The sequence below is a fragment of the Lepidochelys olivacea genome (genome assembly GCF_965140295.1).
Source record: "Lepidochelys olivacea isolate rLepOli2 genome assembly, chromosome: 2".
Taxonomy (NCBI): Eukaryota; Metazoa; Chordata; order Testudines; family Cheloniidae; genus Lepidochelys; species Lepidochelys olivacea.
In genome coordinates, this window is record NC_140412.1 from 601,846 (window position 1) to 621,724 (window position 19,879).

The window sequence follows — 19,879 nt, forward strand, 5'->3', positions numbered from 1 at the left end:
CAGAGATCTTCCTTCCTTTACACCTGCACAACCTCCTTCCCCTGCCCCCGCCCCCCAGCAGCTCTTCTGCCCTTTTATTCTCTTCAGATGGCTTTCGCTAGCTCAGTTTTCACCATCTCTGGAAGGAGACTCCTGTGCAGGCAGCTGCTCTGACCCCTAAACCGACTTAAGAGTCTGGTTGCATGTTCATGGGAAAGCCAAGAGATGACTGGTGGAAAGGGCAGGCTGCAAAAATACCAAAACAGGGGAAGAATGGTTCTCCTACAGTAACTGACCATGGTTCTTCAAGATGCTGCCGTCAGCGTGGATCCCACTGTGGATGCACGTGCACCTCATGCGTATGAGATCAGAATCTTTTGAATAGCAATGTCCATCAGGGCTACCCACATATGGGCCCTGAGTCTCCTCGTGTTCCCAGGGGAGGGCATCAAGCAGCCATGACCCTCCTTAAGACTCCTCCCAATTTGAAGACTGTGTTAGCGGAGGATTCCGAAAGCAGGGATGGAGGGTCAGTCGGGGGTTGCACACCAGTTATAACATCTCAGAGAACCACACTTACTGCAGGGTAACCATTCTCTATTCAAGCGTGTCAGTGAAATCCCACTGTAAGTGACTGGCAAGAAGCACCCCTTTCAACCAGTGGAATGAGAAGCGTCAGCTGCAAACAAACAGGGACCCCAGTTCTGCTCTCCGGAATTTGGCATCTGCTCTGGCAGGTAACTCCAATGCATAACGCTTGACAAAAATCAGTGGATTACACATTACTGCCTTGCAGATCTCAGAACCTGGCACATTTCTGAACCAGGCAGAGCTCTGGCGGAGTTAGAGTTATCATGCAGTGGAAGAGGTGTACCTGCCAGTTGGTAGCAGGTTCATCGTGTTATGCACTTAGCTATCCTTTGCGATGAGATGGCCTGGCCCTTGGAATGGTTGGCTACAACCAGAATAAATGGAGACACAGAGAACCAAACCATTCAGGCTCTGTAGTAAAGTAAGGCTCTGAAAATGTCCAGCACATGCAACTTGGCTGCTGATTAAGAGCGGTGTCTCAGGAAGAAAGCAGGCAGGTTAAGTGAGTGAGATGGAATTGTGAGACCACCCAAGGTGAGGTCTCAGCAGCACTTTGTCCCATGATATGTCATGTAGGGAGGGTCAGCCACAAGGCTGAAGTGATAATGACTAGGAAGACCATCTTCAGAATGAGATGAACTACGGAGAATTCTGAAAGGGGCTCAAGGGGTGTCTGCATGGCGGCGACCCTCCCAGCTCGGGTAGATAGAGCTATTTTTAGCATGCTAGCATGAGCCTGTGGCTGTTGTAGCTCTGGTGAAGATTCTGGCTAGAATCTGCCACCCGACCTCAGGCCCACTCTAACCTCTATGGTGACCATGGGTGACTCGAGCGTCTACCACAGCAGCAACAGCCACCCACCTAATTTTAGCGCGCTAGCTCAAGCCCCACTAACACAAGTCTGTCTACTTGGGCTGGAAGGTTCGTTCCCAGCTGGAACACGGACAGTCATGGAGCCTCCCCTCAAGGATCTCAGAAGGGCAAGGGCCTGGTCCCAGGTAGGAACAGGTTCTTGTCCCAAGAGTAAGTACATAACAGGGCCTTGAGGAACTTTGACACCATCAGAAAAGGGCACAACTGTACAGATGACAAACCACGATTGCTGAGAGGTAGACCTTAATGGAGAGTTCCAGATGCAGCAAGCTGTCGAGCAACAGCAGTATCAAAACCCACATCCCTGTTGAGCACATAACCCAAGAATCTCTCATTTTGATGAGGATGTCCTTCTGGTGGACATCTTCCTCCTCTGTATTAGGATCTCCTGGACTTGTCTAAAGAAGACTCTCTCTGTACTACTTAACCATATAACATCCAGGTCGCCAGATACAGGTCAGGATGGATTATCTCACCCTGGTGTTACGAGATCAGGTATGAGTAGCCTGGAAGCTAGACTGGCAGCTAACGGGACATCTGCAACAAAAAGGCCTGGGCCAGCGTGGAGCTATGAGAACGATCGTGGCCTTTCCCCTTTTGATTCTGGAAGTCACCCCAAGGATCACGGGAACCAGAGGAAAGGCATAAAAAAGAAGCCCTGGGTTCCACTGCAGAAGGAAGGTGCCTGGTATTGATCCTGGGCTCATGCCTTCTGTGGGGGAAAAAAGTTCTAATATTTTGTGTTGTCCTTCGTGGACAACAGGTCTCTCACAGGAACCCCCCAACGATGCAGGCCAAAACAAGGCCACTTCTTTTAACAGGTTCTCATCCCTGAAGAAGTTGCAGTGGGGGAGGTTTAGATTGGATATTAGGAAAAACTTAGGGTGGTGAAACACTGGAATGCTTTACCTAGGGAGGTGGTAGAATCTCCTTCCTTAGAGGTTTTTAAGGTCAGGCTTGACAAAGCCCTGGCTGGGATGATTTAACTGGGAATTGGTCCTGCTTCGAGCAGGGGGTTAGACTAGATGACCTTCTGGGGTCCCTTCCAACCCTGATATTCTATGATTCTAAGGGGTAAGTAGGGTATAAGGTATGGAAACTATCAGGGGCAAGACAGCTTCGGAAGGCAGCAACAGGCTTTGGATCACCTCCGGTGTGGCTCTCAGCACTCCCATCAAACCTGCTGCCTCTGATGGTGTGGGGCTGGTGGCAAATCCAGAGGATGGCCATCTCCTAGGATATCAAAATCTTTTCCAAGGTGGGTATGCAGTCGCCAGCCGTGAGAGTATGATGTTCTTTGTCTCCCCTGGAGCTGATTCTTACAGGGTTTCTGTTAGGGATTTGTACTCTGGGTCCCTAAGGACCTTAATGTAGCCCTGGGTCTTTCAGGAACCACAGAGTTCCATTCTCCTCAAAGGGCATGTCCTCGAAGGTGACTTGCATCTCTTTGGGTATCTTGGACACTAACAGCCACAACAGCATGACAACCCTGGTCATTGACAGCATGGCTGCGTCAGACTTGTCATGGCTGCCTCCAGTGACTGAGTGACCCTTTGGACTTTTTTTTTTAATTATTTTTTAAACTCCCACACAGGAGCACAGGGAGATCTTCAACAGGAAGGGAGCAACCCGCTCCAAAGCAAGGCAGTTGTATTTTTCGCGAACAAGGCCTGGTAGTTCACCACCTGGAGCTGAAGTGAGGAGTATGTTTTGCTCGCAAACATGTGCGCTGTCACCTCACCCCCCCTCCCAAATCCTTACAGCAACTCTTGGTGACTCAACTTCTCTCCTTTAAGGCTGGCTTCTTACCCCCCACCTGCCCGAGAATACCAGTATTCTACTGAAGCCCAACACCCACACCCCCGTGAGAGCTGTTGGGCCAGGACAGGCATGTAAAAAAGCAAAGGTGTCAGAAAAAGGGAACAAATTTGCCACATTCCCCAGTTCCCTTGCTCTACTTTACCATATACTGCAAATCCTCACCTGCACCCCCATAAACACCATCATCTCTTGCCCTCCAAAACCACCTTCAGCTAACTCTAACCCACAAATGAGGGACGTTCTCAGCAGTTCCACCAGGCACCTCAGAGCAGCAGCCCTCCAATTCCACTGCCTCCTCCAGCGTGCCCATGACCTCAGCTAAACAGATTCCAAATGTCCCTCCCTACCTTTATTGCTGGAACAAACCCCTTCTCCTCATACCACCCGCAATAATTCACCGAAGGAGAGCTTGTTCATTTGAAGCCCTGCAGGCCCCATAGCCAGGGTGCTGAGCTCTGCACTGCAGATGGTTAGCCCCTGGGGCTGCCCTAGGCGACCAGCCAGGAAGGTGCCACAGTCACCCGACAGGACACTCACGTGGGGAGGGACTTGAGCAGGTTCTCACGCAGCTCCAGAGTCACCAGATTTGCCAAACTGCAAGAGAAAAGGGAGCGAGGAAGCCAGAATCACTAGGAGTGGCAGTAGGTGGAGCCCTTCAGGGACAAACTCGGATGCACAGACCCTCCCACAGGGCAGTCCTTCGTATACATGGGTGCATGGTGTACACCAGTAGCAGAAGTAGGCTGGGGTTGAAATAAAGACGTCCTCAAATTATCGGGGCTGATGGAGACTTACTATTAAAACACCATGGAGGATGCTGTTCCCAGTCCAGGGGACAGGAGAGAGATGGCATCAGCCTATGGAGCAGCCTGCATCCCGGAGATCAAACCTCACACACAAGGTGATGCCCTGCTCTGGGGGAAGGAAGGACATGCCCTCTCTGAGAGGGCCCTGAGGGTTCTGCCTAAGCACTCAGAGCTCATCATGCTGAGAGTCTTGCTGAATTGACTGCAGCTACTCGCAGGGGAGCAAGTGGTGTATGTGCAGTAGAGTGGAAGATGGTCTTGTGGGACTCAGGAGGCCTGGGTTCAATCCCTGCCTCCAGCAGAGACTCCCTGTGGGCAAGTCCTTTCCCCTCTTGTGCCACACTTGCCATCTAGGACACAAGAACAATGATCCTGACTCAGCTGCTGGACTGTGTGGGGGATAACCTCATTAATGTTCCTAAAGCCACAAGGAGTTCAGATAAAGAGCTCTTTCCCACATGGTGTAGGCATCCTCCACGATGGTGGGGGTGCTCTCCTCCTGCCCACCCCACCCCCCTGCACTCCCCACACAACTAGCAAGCAGCATAAGTGCACTCACTTCCCGATATCACTGGGGAGGCTCTGCAGGGACACATCATTCAGGGCCAGGTGGCCCAGACTCCGCAGCTGGGTGAAGCCCTCAGGAAGCCTACGGAGGAAGCAGACTCATAGGACTGGAAGGGACCTCAGTAGGTCATTTAGTCCAGTGCCCTGCACTCATGGCAGGACTCAGCATTATATAGACCATCCCTGACAGGAAGTGACAAAGCCAGCACCGTTACAGGTTTGTGCACAAACAACCCCGAGTCCCCTCTGCCTCATCCTACTCCCTGAAAAGCTAATCCCTATCCCTGCAAACCTTTATACAGGGAGAGAAACTCACTGCGGCCCTACCCATTCCAAACAAACGACAATACCTACTGCCTAGATGCATTATGGGGGAGTCACACACATTGGAAGCAGTTCTGCTCCTGTCTGGCAAACCTTATGCTCACATACCAGCACCACAAGGAGGCAGCAGAGAGCTAACTCTGATTTAAAGGGGCACAGTCTGCAGAGGCCTTGGTGCCCACAAGGTACAATGGGTAGGGCAGGAGGAATGGGAGTGTCCATCTACAAAGACTGTAATGGACGTTGGCGCACAACATCACCAAGTGGAAAGTGGGCACCTCGGACTCTGTAGTGGAGGGCAGAGGAGTCCCAAAAGGACACAGGAGTAAAGGCTACAAAGGCATCAGGATGGGACATGAAGGGAAGAGTCTCTCTCCGTAAAGTTCTGGGTAGACTCCCTGAGACCACGTGCTCAGCTCCAGGCACTGTATTAGCAGAGAGATGCTGACAAAAGGGAAGGAGCTCAGAGCAGTTCTGGGAACCAGCAGGGCTGAGTTACCAGAGGGACACCAAGAGCAGAGCACCTAGGGGCTGACAAAGGAACAAGGCCACTTCTTTTAATAATAGGTTCTCATCTCTGAGGAGGGATGGGGAAAGGGTAAGTCGGGTGTAAGGTATGGAAACTATCAGGGGCAAGACAGCTTTGGAAGGCAGCAACAGGCTTTGGATCACCTCCAGTGTGGCTCTCAGCACTCTCATCAAACCTGCTGCCTCTGATGGTGTGAGGCGGGTGGTGAATCCAGAGGACGGCCATCTCCTAGGATATCAAAATCTTTTCCAAGGTGGGTACGCAGGTCGCCAGCCCTGAGAGTATGTTGTCCTTTGTCTCCCCTGGAACTGATTTTTACAGGGGGGTCACAGGCTTTGCCTCTTTCTATTTTAGTTCTACGGAATGTCAAATACGAGCTGCTGGGCAAGGCAAGCTGGAGAGAATAGGGTGCTTCCCCCTTCCTCACCCAATGTACCAAGTTCAGCCAGGAGAGGAGACTGCCTGCCCCTCCTTACCTGGAGAGGGGATTCCCACTGAAGTCAGCAATCTCCAGGGATTTGCAGAATTTGATGCTTTCAGGGATTTCTGGAATGTCTGAAGCAAAGAGGGGGAAAAAAAGACCCCAGTAAGAGCCAGTCACATGGAGATAAGAGTGTACGGCAAAAGCCCATCACATGGATTCATAGATTTCAAGGCCAGAAGGGACCATTGTGATCATCTAGTCTGATCTCCTGTGTAGCACAGACCACAGAACTTCCCCAAAATACTTCCTAGAGCAGATCTTTACAAAAACATTCAGTCTTTATTTAAAAATTAGCAGTGATGGAGAATCCACCACAACCCTTGGTCAATTGTTCTAGTGGATAATTACTATCACTATTAAAAACATACACCTTATTTCCCATCTGAATTTGTAGAGACAAGGGAGGCCCCAGTGAGAGCCTGTCACACAGTGGGAGGACGGAGACATGGAGACTCCATGGCACAAGAGCAACTCCCAGCAAAGTTCCCTCTAGGAAGCTCCTGAAGGGCACATCTTCCTTCAGGCACAGACACTGACATCCTGGTGACAACGGGTGGCCCATGGAGCAGTGCTCTGGGTGGGGCACTGGGGTGCTGGAAGAGCCTGGTACTGGTCTCCTGACAAGGCCCCCCCAAGTTCCCTGGCTGGTTGGCCTTACCATTGCGAGAGATGTCTAGCTCCACCAGCTGCATGAAGTTGGCCACCTCGGGGGGAAGCCTCTGAATCTCATTGTCACTCAGGCCTAGCTTGCGCAGGTTCAGGAGCCGGAAGAAAGGCTGAAAGGAGAAAGCAGCAACAGTTCCATAGGGGATCTCATCCTACCTGCTTACCCCAGCCCTACACAACTGCCAGCAGTGGACAGCTTCCTTCTGCCCAGGCCCCTTCCTGCAGACACGCCACCTCTCAAGGCTGCTGCTGCCACGCAGGAGACAAGCAATGTGAGACTGAGCAGCCAAGGGGGGGGGAGCTAGAATTATCTGGCTCAATCCGTGTAGGGAGCAAGAAGCCGTAGGGACCAGCTGCTTAACAGACTCATTGGTGATCCAGAACAGGTGTAGGGAAGGAGTAAATGGAGTCATTAAGTGTGTCGTGGCCCCAACCCCATTATTCTACAGCCCCTTATCACCCCCCTCCCCTCTATGCAGGCTGGAGCTCCTCAGGGCAGGGAGCGCCTTTGCTTCTTTTGCAGGCACACAGCAAATCACAGGAACACTAATGCATAAGATGTCTCCATTAGTGAAGTCGCCAGTACATACCACACAGACATGGGGAAGCCAGCCCACATGTGTCAACAGAAAGGAGCATACAAAATGGCAGGTGACATGGATGCAAGGAGAGAGATTAGCAAGAGAGGCTATCAGCCTGTCTGGAACAGGAAGCCCACAAGCAGATGCAAGGGGATGCTGGGCACCACAGGTAGGAGGAAGCAGTTAAGGAGAATAAGGAAATTGTGGAGACACTACATGGTTTTCTACATCAGTCTCCACCTCAGGAATGTGGGGAGATCCCCGCCCCAGCTTTCATCTTCTCACGTGATGCAGAGTGTGCGCTCTCAGGGACTATGGTACTTGTAGAGTCCATGTCAGCTGCAATCTGCATATGTTGTAGGGGTCTGAGCCGCTCATTATAAAAGAGGAACAGTAACAATTCCTGGCTTGCCATCCCAGCTTACAGCTGATCCCAGACACATTTATCTAATTTCTCAAGACCTCCCATTGTTAGTCAGGGCCCAGCCGCCTGATCAGTCTCTTGATACATTTTATATACCTTCCCCTCTCAGGGTGGCACCCTGTCTATGGGACCAACGCCCTATTTTATAAACATTCTCCATTCTCTGGGAGGCATCTGGGTCCCAGGGACTAGGGTCCCCTCATACCAAAGGGCACCTGCTCACACTGTGTTCCAGCTGAGCAGGATCATGGTCTTAGTCCTGTGAAGGCCATGGACGGGTTCCAGCTACTGCAAGACAGGGCCACTCAGGAGGGAGGGAGCAAGCCAGCCTGGGGACTGAGCTGGTAACTGTACCTTGCTCTCCAGAGCTTTGGAGAACTATTCCCTGTTCTCTTAGGACCCTGCTTTGCTCTGCATGGGTACCAAAGAAATAAGCTACAGCACCAAAAGCACTAGGTGCTGGGCCATAATGTGTACTACTGTATAGGGCTAAGGCTGTATGAAGTTTCCATTCTAACTCCCTCACTTCAGGACATGGCTCAGCCCAACCATTTGGAAGTCCAAGTGAGAGACCACATGCACTGCCCCAGCGTAAACAATTCCTGTGACCAGTGCCGTGGAGGATAGGAGGGAAGAAGTATGCTGGAACTGGGGAGGGAAGCAAGCCTTGCTGAGGCAATCAGCCATTCAGGGATCCCCTTGAGACTGGTCAGGAGTATGACCCATTGAAAGCTGAACAGAGGCAGTAGGTAAGATGCAGGTTTTTGTCTCTATGGCTGTGTCTACACTGCCACTTTCAGCGCTAAAACTTTTGTCATTCAGGGATGTGAAAAAAAACAACCCCTGAGCGACAAAAGTTTTAGCGCTGAAAAGCGCCAGAATAGACAGTGCTTTATCGCCAGAAGCCGCAGCTCCTGTTGATAAAGCTACCACCGCTCGTTCAGGGTGTTTTTTGTTTGTTTGTTTTTTTAAATCGCGGGGAGAGCTCTCCCACGGCGAAAAAGCATGTCTACGCTGCCCATGTCACAGCACTGTCGTGGCAGCACTGTTGTGGCCGCGTCATAATGTAGGCAGTGTAGACATACCCTATGCTCAAAACGATCAGCTAAGGAAGACGGTGCACATGCACGTCTATAGAAAATTCTACTGACAGAAGGCAAGCCTCTATCATGAAAGATACTCATAGCCTGGACAGCTCACTACAACAAGGTACTTCTGAGACTAAGAGCTTACTTAGCAACATTCAAAAAAGGAGATTGGGAACACAGCTCATGAGTTAGACAGGGTGAGGCAAGAGGCTTTCCCTATAGGTAGCTGATTCCATCATTGTCCAGTAGGGAGTTTCTTGCAGCTGGTACTAGCCAGAGTCAGAGACTGAATTTTGAACTAGATGGGCTACAGGGCTGTAGCAATTGCTGTGTTCCCTGAATCACTGCAGAGACGTCAGGGACCACTTTCCAAAGGCCCCTCACCCGTTCCCACTGAAATAAATGAGACTACTTGCAGAGCAGGCTACTCACCATGAGAAAGGAGGACATAATTTCACCCTTGGTGGATTCTCAACACAGCCTCCATGAAGAGGCAGGGACTGATGTATGGCGTGTATTGCAAAGTGGCCCTAATTCCCGATTGGGGTCTCTGGACTCTACTGCAATATAAATAAAAACTACTCCCACTCTACAGCTATCTGCCTATGATTGTCAGACACCCTCGGAGATGGTAAGTGTCTTACTCAGGGTCACACAGGAAGTTTGTGGTAGAGGTGGGAACAGAGTTATGTCTCAGTCACTAGACTAAGAGCCACACACACAGAAATGACTTCTAATCTATGTAATTATTCTGTCTGCCCATAAGTCACGGGTGGGTACCCAGGTGCAGCAAGTGCAAGGAGACCTTTATAGTAGACCAGAAAACGGACCCAGAGGCTGACTTACCTAGACAGCTACACATGGGCCTGAGTTAGACCTTGGTCTGACCCTTCTTTACTAGGTGACCACCCCCACCTTCAGAATGGGTCATTGATATGAATGAGCCACACTGAAGGCTGCCAGGGGTAACAAAATCTGTTCAGTACGTGTGGTGAGGTGGCTGCCCCACACAGGTAAATGGAGGGTTAAAGCAGCCCTCAGGGAGGCTACGGTGGGGACTCAGACCCTGGAAGAATGAAGCAGGTTGCTCCTTGTAGTAGATAGTCTGAAGCAGGAGAGAGACATCCTGCAGGCCCAGCTGAGGGAGAAACTGGGGAGACAAGACTGGAGGGGGGTCTCTAAGGGGGAGGGTGTATGGTGGGGCAGCTTCCCCACACAGGTGGATGGAGGGTTAAAGCAGTCCTCAGGGACACTGCACAAAACCCAACCAATGGAAGGAGGGCTTGTAGAGAGCCAATCAGGAGAAGGTTTGTTTGAACAGCCAATCAGGGCCAGGGAAGCCCATAAAAAAGAAGGGCTGCTCAACAGAGCAGAGTCAGTCTCTCCCTAGAGTGCAAGGGAGAAGGACCGGCTGCCTTAGAGTACCACCTTAGATAGAGCAGTGCTGGACAGGGTCAGGGGAGCAAAAGGGAGCTCCAGCCTGAGGACTGCCTGGCTGAGGCCCCTGATACAATGGGCCAGGAAGGGGCTAGGGGGAAGTGGCCTAGGGAAACAGGCGGTGGGAGTTGGAGGAACAGCAGCATGTGTCCACTGGCTATAGGGTCCCTGGGTCAGAGCCTAGATTAGTGGGGGGCCCAGCCCCCCTTTTTCCCCCCCACTTGCCACAGAGGGGTGGCCAGTATTTGGACTGCAGTTTACCCCTGAGGTGAGGGGCTAGACCGAAGGCTACAGTAGGCCGCAGCGGCAAGTGAATGGACTAGAGACAGCCGATTCCCCCAGAAGCGGGGAGAAAGTGGAGTGGGGCACAGCCTGGCTGTGCCCAGAAGACGACGCTGTGGTCCGGGGAATGTCGTGGGTCTTAGAGGTGGAGCAGAAGCGACAGCGGTGAGACACCACTAGAGGAAGGTGCACTGGCAACCAAGAGCTAATTCCCAGCACGAGGCACTGAAGTGGTGAGTCCGACCCCATCACAGTAAGATACCGGCCTAGTTCAGCACTGCATAGTAGAGAACAAGGTCTTCTGTCTTCTACAGAGGCCAGATAAGGGGGAGAAAGGTTATATGAAAAGCAGGGAGACAGTACCTATGCCATGAATGGAGCTGTCCACCCTGCTGGAGGGGCTGGGCTAAGGGCTCCCAGCAGCAGGTTTGAAATACTCCTCCTTCCTAGAGCTATTAGTTCAAGTCAGCTCTTCACAGTCAATAGGCCAAGACCTATGCAGTTTACTGTGTAGGTTTCTCAAACCAGACCTTAAGTACAGTTGCTTACGTATGTGTATTAGCGAGACAACAAAGCATTGCTGCTCATTTGCTAAGGCTGTACAGAAGATGTAAACTGCTTTAAGAGGAAAGGCGCCCATATAAATTTACAAAAAGAAAAGGAGGACTTGTGGCACCTTAGACTAACAAATTTATTTGAGCACAAGGTTTCGTGAGCTACAGCTCACTTCACTGGATGCACTGAATGCATCCGATGCAGTGAGCTGTAGCTCACAAAAGCTTATGCTCAAATAAATTTGTTAGTCTCTAAGGTGCCACAAGTACTCCTTTTCTTTTTGCGAATACAGACTAACACAACTGCTACTCTGAAACCTGTTTTATGAAGATTTCAGCAGGGTCATCAGAGGGATGCCAAACTAGGACAAACTCATTGTACCTGAAGATTTTAAATGCACATGTAGGAGCTGACTCTGACACGTGGAACAGGGTGCTAGGCCATCACGACTTTGGATGATCAAACTCAAATTGCCAACTACTTCTCTTCAAGTGTTTCAAGTTCAATCTCACTATTCTCAGTCTTCCAAAAGCCAACAAATATAAGACAACACGGAAGCATCCCAGGTCAAAACAGTGGCACATGCTGGACTATGTAATTGTATGGTCTAAAGACATCAAAGATGTACATATCACCCTGTCATGCTGTGTGGTATGGCTTTCAACAATGAGTGCCAATCTCAGGTCAGGCTGTCAGAAAACAAGGAAGACTCCTCAAACTGGTTTATTTTCTATAATTAGATTTCACCAAGCCCATAACAAATGTGCACTCCTGGATCACTATACCAGTATTACCATGGAGTCACAGACAGTCCCCTTAGGATCTCCAGCCCACCTTACCACCCAACCAAACTAGACTTTGATATTGGTCACAATACCAAATATTGCATCACATTAGTTTACTCACACACCAAAGGGCCAGTCGCTTTCCCCAGGTCAAATTGGTACTCTGGATCTCACCAAAGACAATGCTGGAGCCAATTTCTCTAGTAAACTGACTAAAGGTTTATTAGCTAAGAAAAAGAAATGAGTTATTGAGAGGTTAAAGCAGGTAAAATACATTCACAGGAGAATCCAAGTTTTTAGATTAAAAGGGACAGCACAGATATAGTGATCTGCTAGTTTTCCATAAGCCTCTCAGGGTTCCCCAAAGTAATTTTGGGTCTCTCTGTCTAATTACTCAGTATTCTACCATTAAAGAATATCAGTTCAGAGATGCAGGATCATTCCCTTAAGCCAGTATTTATAGATCCTGTTCACAGAAGGCAAGCTGACAGGTGTCTTCACCAAAGCCTGGGCTTTTCCTCTGTTGACAGTGAGTAGGAAATGCAGTTTGATCTGTGAACTCAATGACCCATTCTTTGACTTTAGCCTTCTACTTCTTTTGCATTCACAAGTAATTTAGTTACAGTGACATATCTAATGCAATTGCCTGCCATTACATTCTTATGGGGATAGATAATAGAAGTATCATTCATTAGTATTAATGAAGTTCTAATGCCTGAATATACACACTTTGATCTAGGGCAGCAGTACTCAAACTTCATTGCATCGTGACATCTTCTGACAACAAAAATTACTACACGACCCCAGGAGGAGGGGACCGAAGAAGGAGCCCACCCGAGTCCCGCCACCACAGCTCCACTGCCCCAGGCAGGGAGGGGGGCCAAAGCTGAAGCCCTTCGGGGGCCCAGACCCACAATTTGAGAACCCCTGATCTAGGATTACTTAATTACAGAGACATACACAATGTAATGCAATAAGCAATCAACAACTTTATAGACAAGTAAAGGCAGTGCCATTAACGTTCCCTTTGAACTAAACTATCACAAGTAAATTGGTCCATGCATACTAATACACTTAACATTTCTTTGAAATTCACACACGTGAAATGACCTATAGCGCCAAACTAAGCTGGTCTGTCAGCGTCACACACCCGTTGTTTGAGAGATGTCGAATGCTGGTCAGACCATCAGCTTGTGAGAAGCATGATGTCACTACACTTCTCACTAGAGTGCCCCAAAAGATGCCTCAAACCACCAAAGAAGATCAATGTGACTGCCATTAAGGCAACCTGACAGAAGCTCAGAGATAAGAATGGCCATACTGGGTCAGACCAAAGGTCCTTCAAGCCCAGTATCCTGTCCTCTGACAGTGGCCAATGGCAGGCGCCCCAAAGGGAATGAACAGACAGGTTATCGTCAAGTGATCCATGCCCTGTCACCCAATCTAGGCTTCTGGCAAACAGAGGCTAGGAACACCATTCCTGCCCACCCTGGCTAATAGCCATTGATGGATCTATCCTCCATTAATCTAGCTAGCTCCCTTTTGAACCCCGTTATAGTATTGGCCTTCACAACACCCTCTGGCAAGGAGTTCCAGAGCTTGACAGTGCGTTGTGTGAAAAAATACTTTCTTGTGTTTGTTTCAAACCTGCTACCTATTAATTTCATTTGGTAGCCCCTTGTTCTGGTATTATGAGAAGGAGTAAATAACACTTCCTTATTTACTTTCTCTATACACGTCACATATAATACAGCATCCAAGGTTCTTGGCTTTGTCAGGTAGTAACACCAGGGATGGTTCGATGAGAATGACCCAAGAGAGACTGGCTACTGGAGACCAGGCACACTACCCACAAGTCCTGCATGATGGACAAGAAATTAACAAGAAAGGCGGCCACACACTGTCAAGCCACACATACATTACAAACCCGATTGAGGCAAATGAAGAACCACTGGTGGGAACAGAAGGCTTCAGAACTGCAGAAAGTGGCTGATAAGCATGACATGAAGGCCTTCTATAAAGGTGTCTGTGCTGTGTATGGCCCAAAATCCAGTGGTTCAGCCCCTGTCCTCACAGCAGATGGTAACCAGCTGCTCACAAACAAAGGTGACATTCTTTTGCGCTAGGCTAAGGACTTTGATAGTCTCCTGAACTGTCAATCCATTATGTCCAACAAAGCCATCGACTGACTCCCACAGCGTCCTGTCCTGGAGGAGCTGTCTGTGTACCCCTCTTTAGATGATGTTACCAAGACCATTAATCAGCTTTGCACAGGCAAGTCTCCAGGCCCTGACAGCATTCCACCTGAAGCGTACAAATGTGGAGGTGTTCACCTGGTCAGGAAACTCACCAGTATTTAAGACCATGTGGGAACAGGGTACCATGCCCCGGGAGTATAAGAAAGCTTTCATAATCTATCTATATAAAAGGAAGGGAAGCATACCTAGCTGCGAAAACCATTGTGGAATCTCACTGCTGTCAAAAGCAGGGAAGATCCTTACACTGGCTGTCCTCAAGAGACTCTTCTCTCCCCTAGCAGATTCAGTGTATCCAAAGTCACAGTGTGGCTTTCATGCTGACTGTGGCACTAGGGACATGATTTTTTGCAGCCCACCAAATACAAGAGAAAGCTCATGAAGAGAACAAGAACCCATGCATGGTGTTGTTCACCTAACCAAAGCTTTCTATATGGTGAAACACCTTCATAAATTCGACTGCCCAGAGAAGACGATTGCTGTAATCCGCTCACTTCATGATGGTCAGAATGATGGAACGTGGTGACTCAGAGGCCTTCCCCATCACCAATGGCACCAAACAAGGATGTGTAACGGCTCCCATCCTCTTTGCCGTTGCCTTTTCAGCCATGCTCTTGTTTGCATTCCAGGACTTTGACAGAGGTGTACACATCTGGTTTAGATTGGATGGGGTGGGGGGTTGGAGGGTCTATTCAGTGTTCAGCAACTCAGGGCCTTCACCAAGGTAACTGAACAACTGCTAAGAGAGCTCCCGTTTGCTGACAACTGTCCCCTCACTGTGCAGACACTCAACAACATTCCACTTATTGTGGACCGCTTTGCCTATGCCTCAAAAAGCTTCGGTTTCACAATCAGCCTGAAAAAGACAGAGGTCATGTACCAGTCCGCACCAGACCACCAGCACCATGATCTCATCATCACAACTGACAACACACCCCTCAGTCACGGCAATTCTGCTACCTGGGCAATATACTTTCCAGCAATGCTATGCTGGATGAGATCACTCAGCACCTGGTCAAGGCCAGCTTGGCATTTGGCAGGCTCGCCCATAGGCTCTGGAAGGAGCATGGAGTCTGCCTCAGAACCAAGATAAAAATCTATCGCACTGTTGTACTCACCTCGCTCCTCTACGGCTGCAAGAAATGGACGTGCTACCAATACCTCAAACAGCTAGAGAGCTTCCACCTTTTCTGTCCAGGATCTATCTGCAACATCAAGTGGCAGGACAGGATCCCTAACACTGAAGTCCTTGAGAAGTGCCAAATCCTTGGCATTGAGAACATGCTCATCAGGGCTCAACTTCTGGGTCGGACACATGATCCACATGGAGGTTTCCTGTATACCAGAAGCGGTACTCTACTGCCAGCTGAGCACAGGAATTCCCTCTAAGGTTCGACCCATCCTCAGATATCAAGATACCACAAAGGCTAACCGCAAAGCATGCAAGATAGACATTAAAACCTGGGAACTCATTGCACTAGACAGACCCAGATGGAAAGGTCTGCAACATGAGGCTGTGTCCACTTTTGAGGTCTCTGCAAGAGAAGAGAACAAGCCAATGCCTCAAACCCTCCCCTCCAACTGCACTTGCATTTGCAAATCCAGGATCTGACTCACTTCCCATGTGAGAAGCCATAAAAATCAGTAAACCCATAACTTAAGTCAACACTAGCTGAATACTCCTCAGTCCAAGTGACAGGAGAATCCAACAATATGCCAGTAAAACTTTACCTGTCGACCAGGCCTTACAGCAATAGTTTTCAATGATTAAAGCCCTGTCGGCGTTGCTTCAGTAGTAGATCTGACTATAAATACAATGTTACAAAATAACTGTATATACTGTGTACATAAAATGTTTTCTCAGTTCACAATAAAATGCAGTTTGCTATGCACTTGTCCTTATCCAATTAAAGTATCACAAAAAATTTCCACAGCAGTGGACAAGTATCAGTTCTGCACACAATTCCCATTTAGTAAAGAGCAGTATTTAATGATAGCACATCCATTTCTCAGAGTCAGAGCTGAACTTTATTTAAAAATATTTTGACAATAAACCATATAAAAATAAAAACTAGTTACAATGGCAGGAAATTGGGTTTTCTATTTCCTGAAGCAAGTCCAAAGCTCTCTCTAGTGAGCGCCATTAACTTCTGCAGCATCTCCGCTTCTGTTTACAAAAATTAAGATTGTAGGTCTTATGACTGCAAAGAAAAACATCTAACTGTGACCCAAGTGTAACTGATGCCATGATTTCTGCCTGAGTCTGCATATGGTCAACTCTGGTACTTCTGTCAGTGTTCAAAAGCTTTGCCAAGTTGTAGCATGTCAATTACTCCGCTGCAGCTCAGCAAAGCTATGAACCTAGGCAAATGCACTATTAATACAGCTCTATTCCTGAGACACAGTTTGAGATGTTAAACTACTGTTCAAAGGTGGGTCAGTCTAAAAATACTGTTTTCCCTTTTTCAAAACTGCAGTATATGGCTGCTGAGAAATGTAGACTACAAAGCCACAAGAGAGAAGGACAAACAGGATAAAGGCTTTTACTCAGAAGTGCGGAGCAGCAGCACCTCCCATTGAAGTCAACAGGATGTGCAAGTAAACAGCAAGTGCTCAGCGTTTAGCCTCTCCCAGTTAAGGCTGATTAAGACAACAAAATTAGCGTACACAGAAATAGTCTGAATTGTTCAGAGCTATCAGAAGGATGCAGACACAAGAGGGCAGAGTTAAGGTGATGCAAGCAACTCACAGTTCAGTATTTCCTGACTTCTGAGTGCTTAAACCTGTAACTTTAATGGTCTCAAATTTACTAAGGCAGATTTTACAATACATTCATTTGTGACACTGGAAACAGATGAACAATAATCAAGTATCAAAGGGGTAGCCGTGTTAGTCTGTATTCACAAAAACAACGAGGAGTCCGGTGGCACCTTAAAGACTAAGATTTATTTGGGCATAAGTGGGTTTTTATCCACGAAGCTTGGAGCTGAAAGTAACACAATCATAACAGCCCCTGTTTAAGTCAAATATTGGACTTGTTTCATTTGGCAGGCACAAAATAAGCCAACCGTGTGGCAGAACTACGCTGCATGTCTGTATAAGGTAGATATGTTCATGTGACATCTCTTCAGAATTATCTCAGCACTTGAGGTCACCAAAACAACATATCCTACTCCTTTGATGACCTGCATAGGATTGAAGTATTTATTGAGGAGCTGCAAGTGTGGGGTAATGACTGCATAATCATTACACAATCTCTCTCAGAGTTTTCTGCAGTGTGCCAAAGGAGTCAGAACAAATGCGAGATCAGGCTCACTGAGATTAGTTACGTACGTGTGCCCAGTGACAAAGGAATTAAAACAGCTCCAAGATAGGTGAAGGCAAATAGAAATGTCATAAAACAAGGTGGCCTTGGAGAAAGCTACTTGTCTTCACCTTCAAGATCATTAACATCTTATCTCCCCTTCCTATCATCTCTCATGCACTACTGAAAGGTTGATTCCAACGTCCATTGCCCTTGTTACGTTTTCAAACAAGCACCTTTGTGCTTTCTCCCATGCTGACACTCACACTTGGAAGAAGTTCCATCTAAACATCCACAAAACTAAATTATCCTCCTTCAAAAAAGAAGTAGATAAATTCATGGCGGATAGGTCCATCAACGGCCATTAGCCAGGATGGGCAGGGACGGTGTCCCTAGCCTCTGTTTGCCAGAAGCTGGAAATGGGCGACAAGAGATGGATCACTTGATGACTACCCATCCTGTTCATTCCCTCTGAAGCACCTAGCATAGGCCACGGTCAGGAGACAGGATACTGGGCTAGATGGACTTTTGGTCTGACCCAGTAGGGCCCTTCTTATGTTCTCCTTCAAAACCCTCCTTGAAACTGTCCTTTGCTGTGAGGCCTCTATAATACAGCCCCAAGATCACAGCCTGCTATGCTGACTGATACTGACTCACCATTTCCTTGTACTCCCCTGGCCATTGTCTCTTGTCTTATATAGTCTGTAAGCTTTTTGGGTCAGGGACTGTGTTTTCCTTTGTTTGTACAGCACCTAACTCAACGGGGTTCTGGTCCGTGACTGGGGCTCCTAGGTACTACAGTAATAATGTTACATGCTAAACCCAATTCACCATAGCCATCTGAGTACCGATATGGGAAACAGAGCATGAGATGCCCTATTCTAACTAGATACGAATGCTGAGGTCAAAGTTTTTGTGTGTGCGTGCATCCAAACAAACACAGGAAACAATACAAAAGAGCCACTGAATCTATATGAGAGATTTCTGACTGTCACCGGTCCAAAGTTAGTGCAGATCTTTTAGATTTAAGTCATTTAAGCTGTTCTGAAATTGAGCTATTGCAAATCACACTGCTCCTTACCACACACTATAAACCACAGTTTGGTCATGAAAAGTAAAGGAGTACTTGTGGCACCTTAGAGACTAACCAATTTATTTGAGCATAAGCTTTCGTGAGCTACAGCTCACTTCATTGAATGCATTCAGTTTGGTCATGAGTGTCAAGGGAGCAATCTTTAGTATTGTTTGAGTATCACAATACACCTCATTGTCAAAAGAACAAAAACCTTGGTGACAACATCTAACAAGCTTCCAGAGCCAGATACAATTGACACTGACAACATTAAAAAAGCTAAACACTAGGAAACTAGAACAGAAGAAATGCCAGGACAAGAATGCCAAGCAATTACCCTCCACCCCATTGCAAGTAGAAAGAATGTTAGATTCAAACTAGAATGCGGCAGGCCACCTGCCAAGGAAACAGCTGTATCAGCAGCATCAGTGTCACACCTCATGACACCTGAGGATCAGTACAATGAGAGGAACAGAAGACATAGAATCATAGACTATCAGGGTTGGAAGGGACCTCAGGAGGTCATCTAGTCCAACCCCCTGCTCAAAGCAGGACCAATCCCCAACTAAATCATCCCAGCCAGGGCTTTGTCAAGCCTGACCTTAAAAACCTCTAAGGAAGGAGATTCCACCACCGCCACTCTAGGTAACGCATTCCAGTGCTTCACCACCCTCCCAATGAAAAAGCTTTTCCAAATATCCAACCTAAACCTCCCCCACTGCAACTTGAGACCATTACTCCTCGTTCTGTCATCTGCTACCACTGAGAACAGTCTAGATCCATCGTCTTTGGAACCCCCTTTCAGGTAGTTGAAAGCAGCTATCAAATCCCCCCTCAGTCTTCTCTTCCGCAGACTAAACAATCCCAGTTCCCTCAGCCTCTCCTCATAACTCATGTGTTCCACTCCCCTAATCATTTTTCTGCCCTTCGCTGGACTCTCTCCAATTTATTCACACCCTTCTTGTAGTGTGGGGCCCAAAACTGGACACAGTACTCCAGGTGAGGCCTCACCAATGTCGAATAGAGGGGAACGATCACGTCCCTCGATCTATTGGCAATGCCCCTACTTATACAGCCCAAAATGCCATTGGCCTTCTTGGCAACAAGGGCACACTGTTGACTCCTATCCAGCTTCTCATCCACTGTAACCCCTAGGTCCTTTTCTGCAGAACTGCTGTCTAGCCATTCGGTCCCTGGTCTGTAGTGGTGTATGGGATTCTTCCATCCTAAGTGCAGGACTCTGCACTTGTCCTTGTTGAACCTCATCAGATTTCTTTTGGCCCAAACCTCTAATTTGTCTAGGTCCCTCTGTATCCTATCCCTCCCCTCCAGCGTATCTACCTCTCCTCCCGGTTTAGTGTCATCTGCAAACTTGCTGAGGGTAAAATCCACAGCATCCTCCAGTACTTGTGGCACCTTAGAGACTAACCAATTTATTTTAGTATAAGCTTTTGTG

The 19,879-nt window shown here is 48.2% G+C and overlaps 1 protein-coding gene across 20 annotated transcripts in view; it reads right to left on the reverse strand.

Annotated features, from left to right (window-relative positions):
* Positions 1-19,879, reverse strand: part of SCRIB (scribble planar cell polarity protein) — a 237,931-nt gene that overhangs the window by 202,018 nt on the left and 16,034 nt on the right. For all 20 annotated transcript variants that reach the window (XM_084621786.1, XM_084621778.1, XM_084621790.1 and 17 more), the window contains exons 2-5: positions 6,633-6,750; positions 5,967-6,045; positions 4,630-4,719; positions 3,802-3,858 (exon numbers count right to left, since the gene is read on the reverse strand). In XM_084621786.1, coding sequence (XP_084477912.1) covers positions 3,802-3,858; positions 4,630-4,719; positions 5,967-6,045; positions 6,633-6,750 — 344 coding nt within the window. The remainder of the gene's footprint in view (positions 1-3,801; positions 3,859-4,629; positions 4,720-5,966; positions 6,046-6,632; positions 6,751-19,879) is intronic.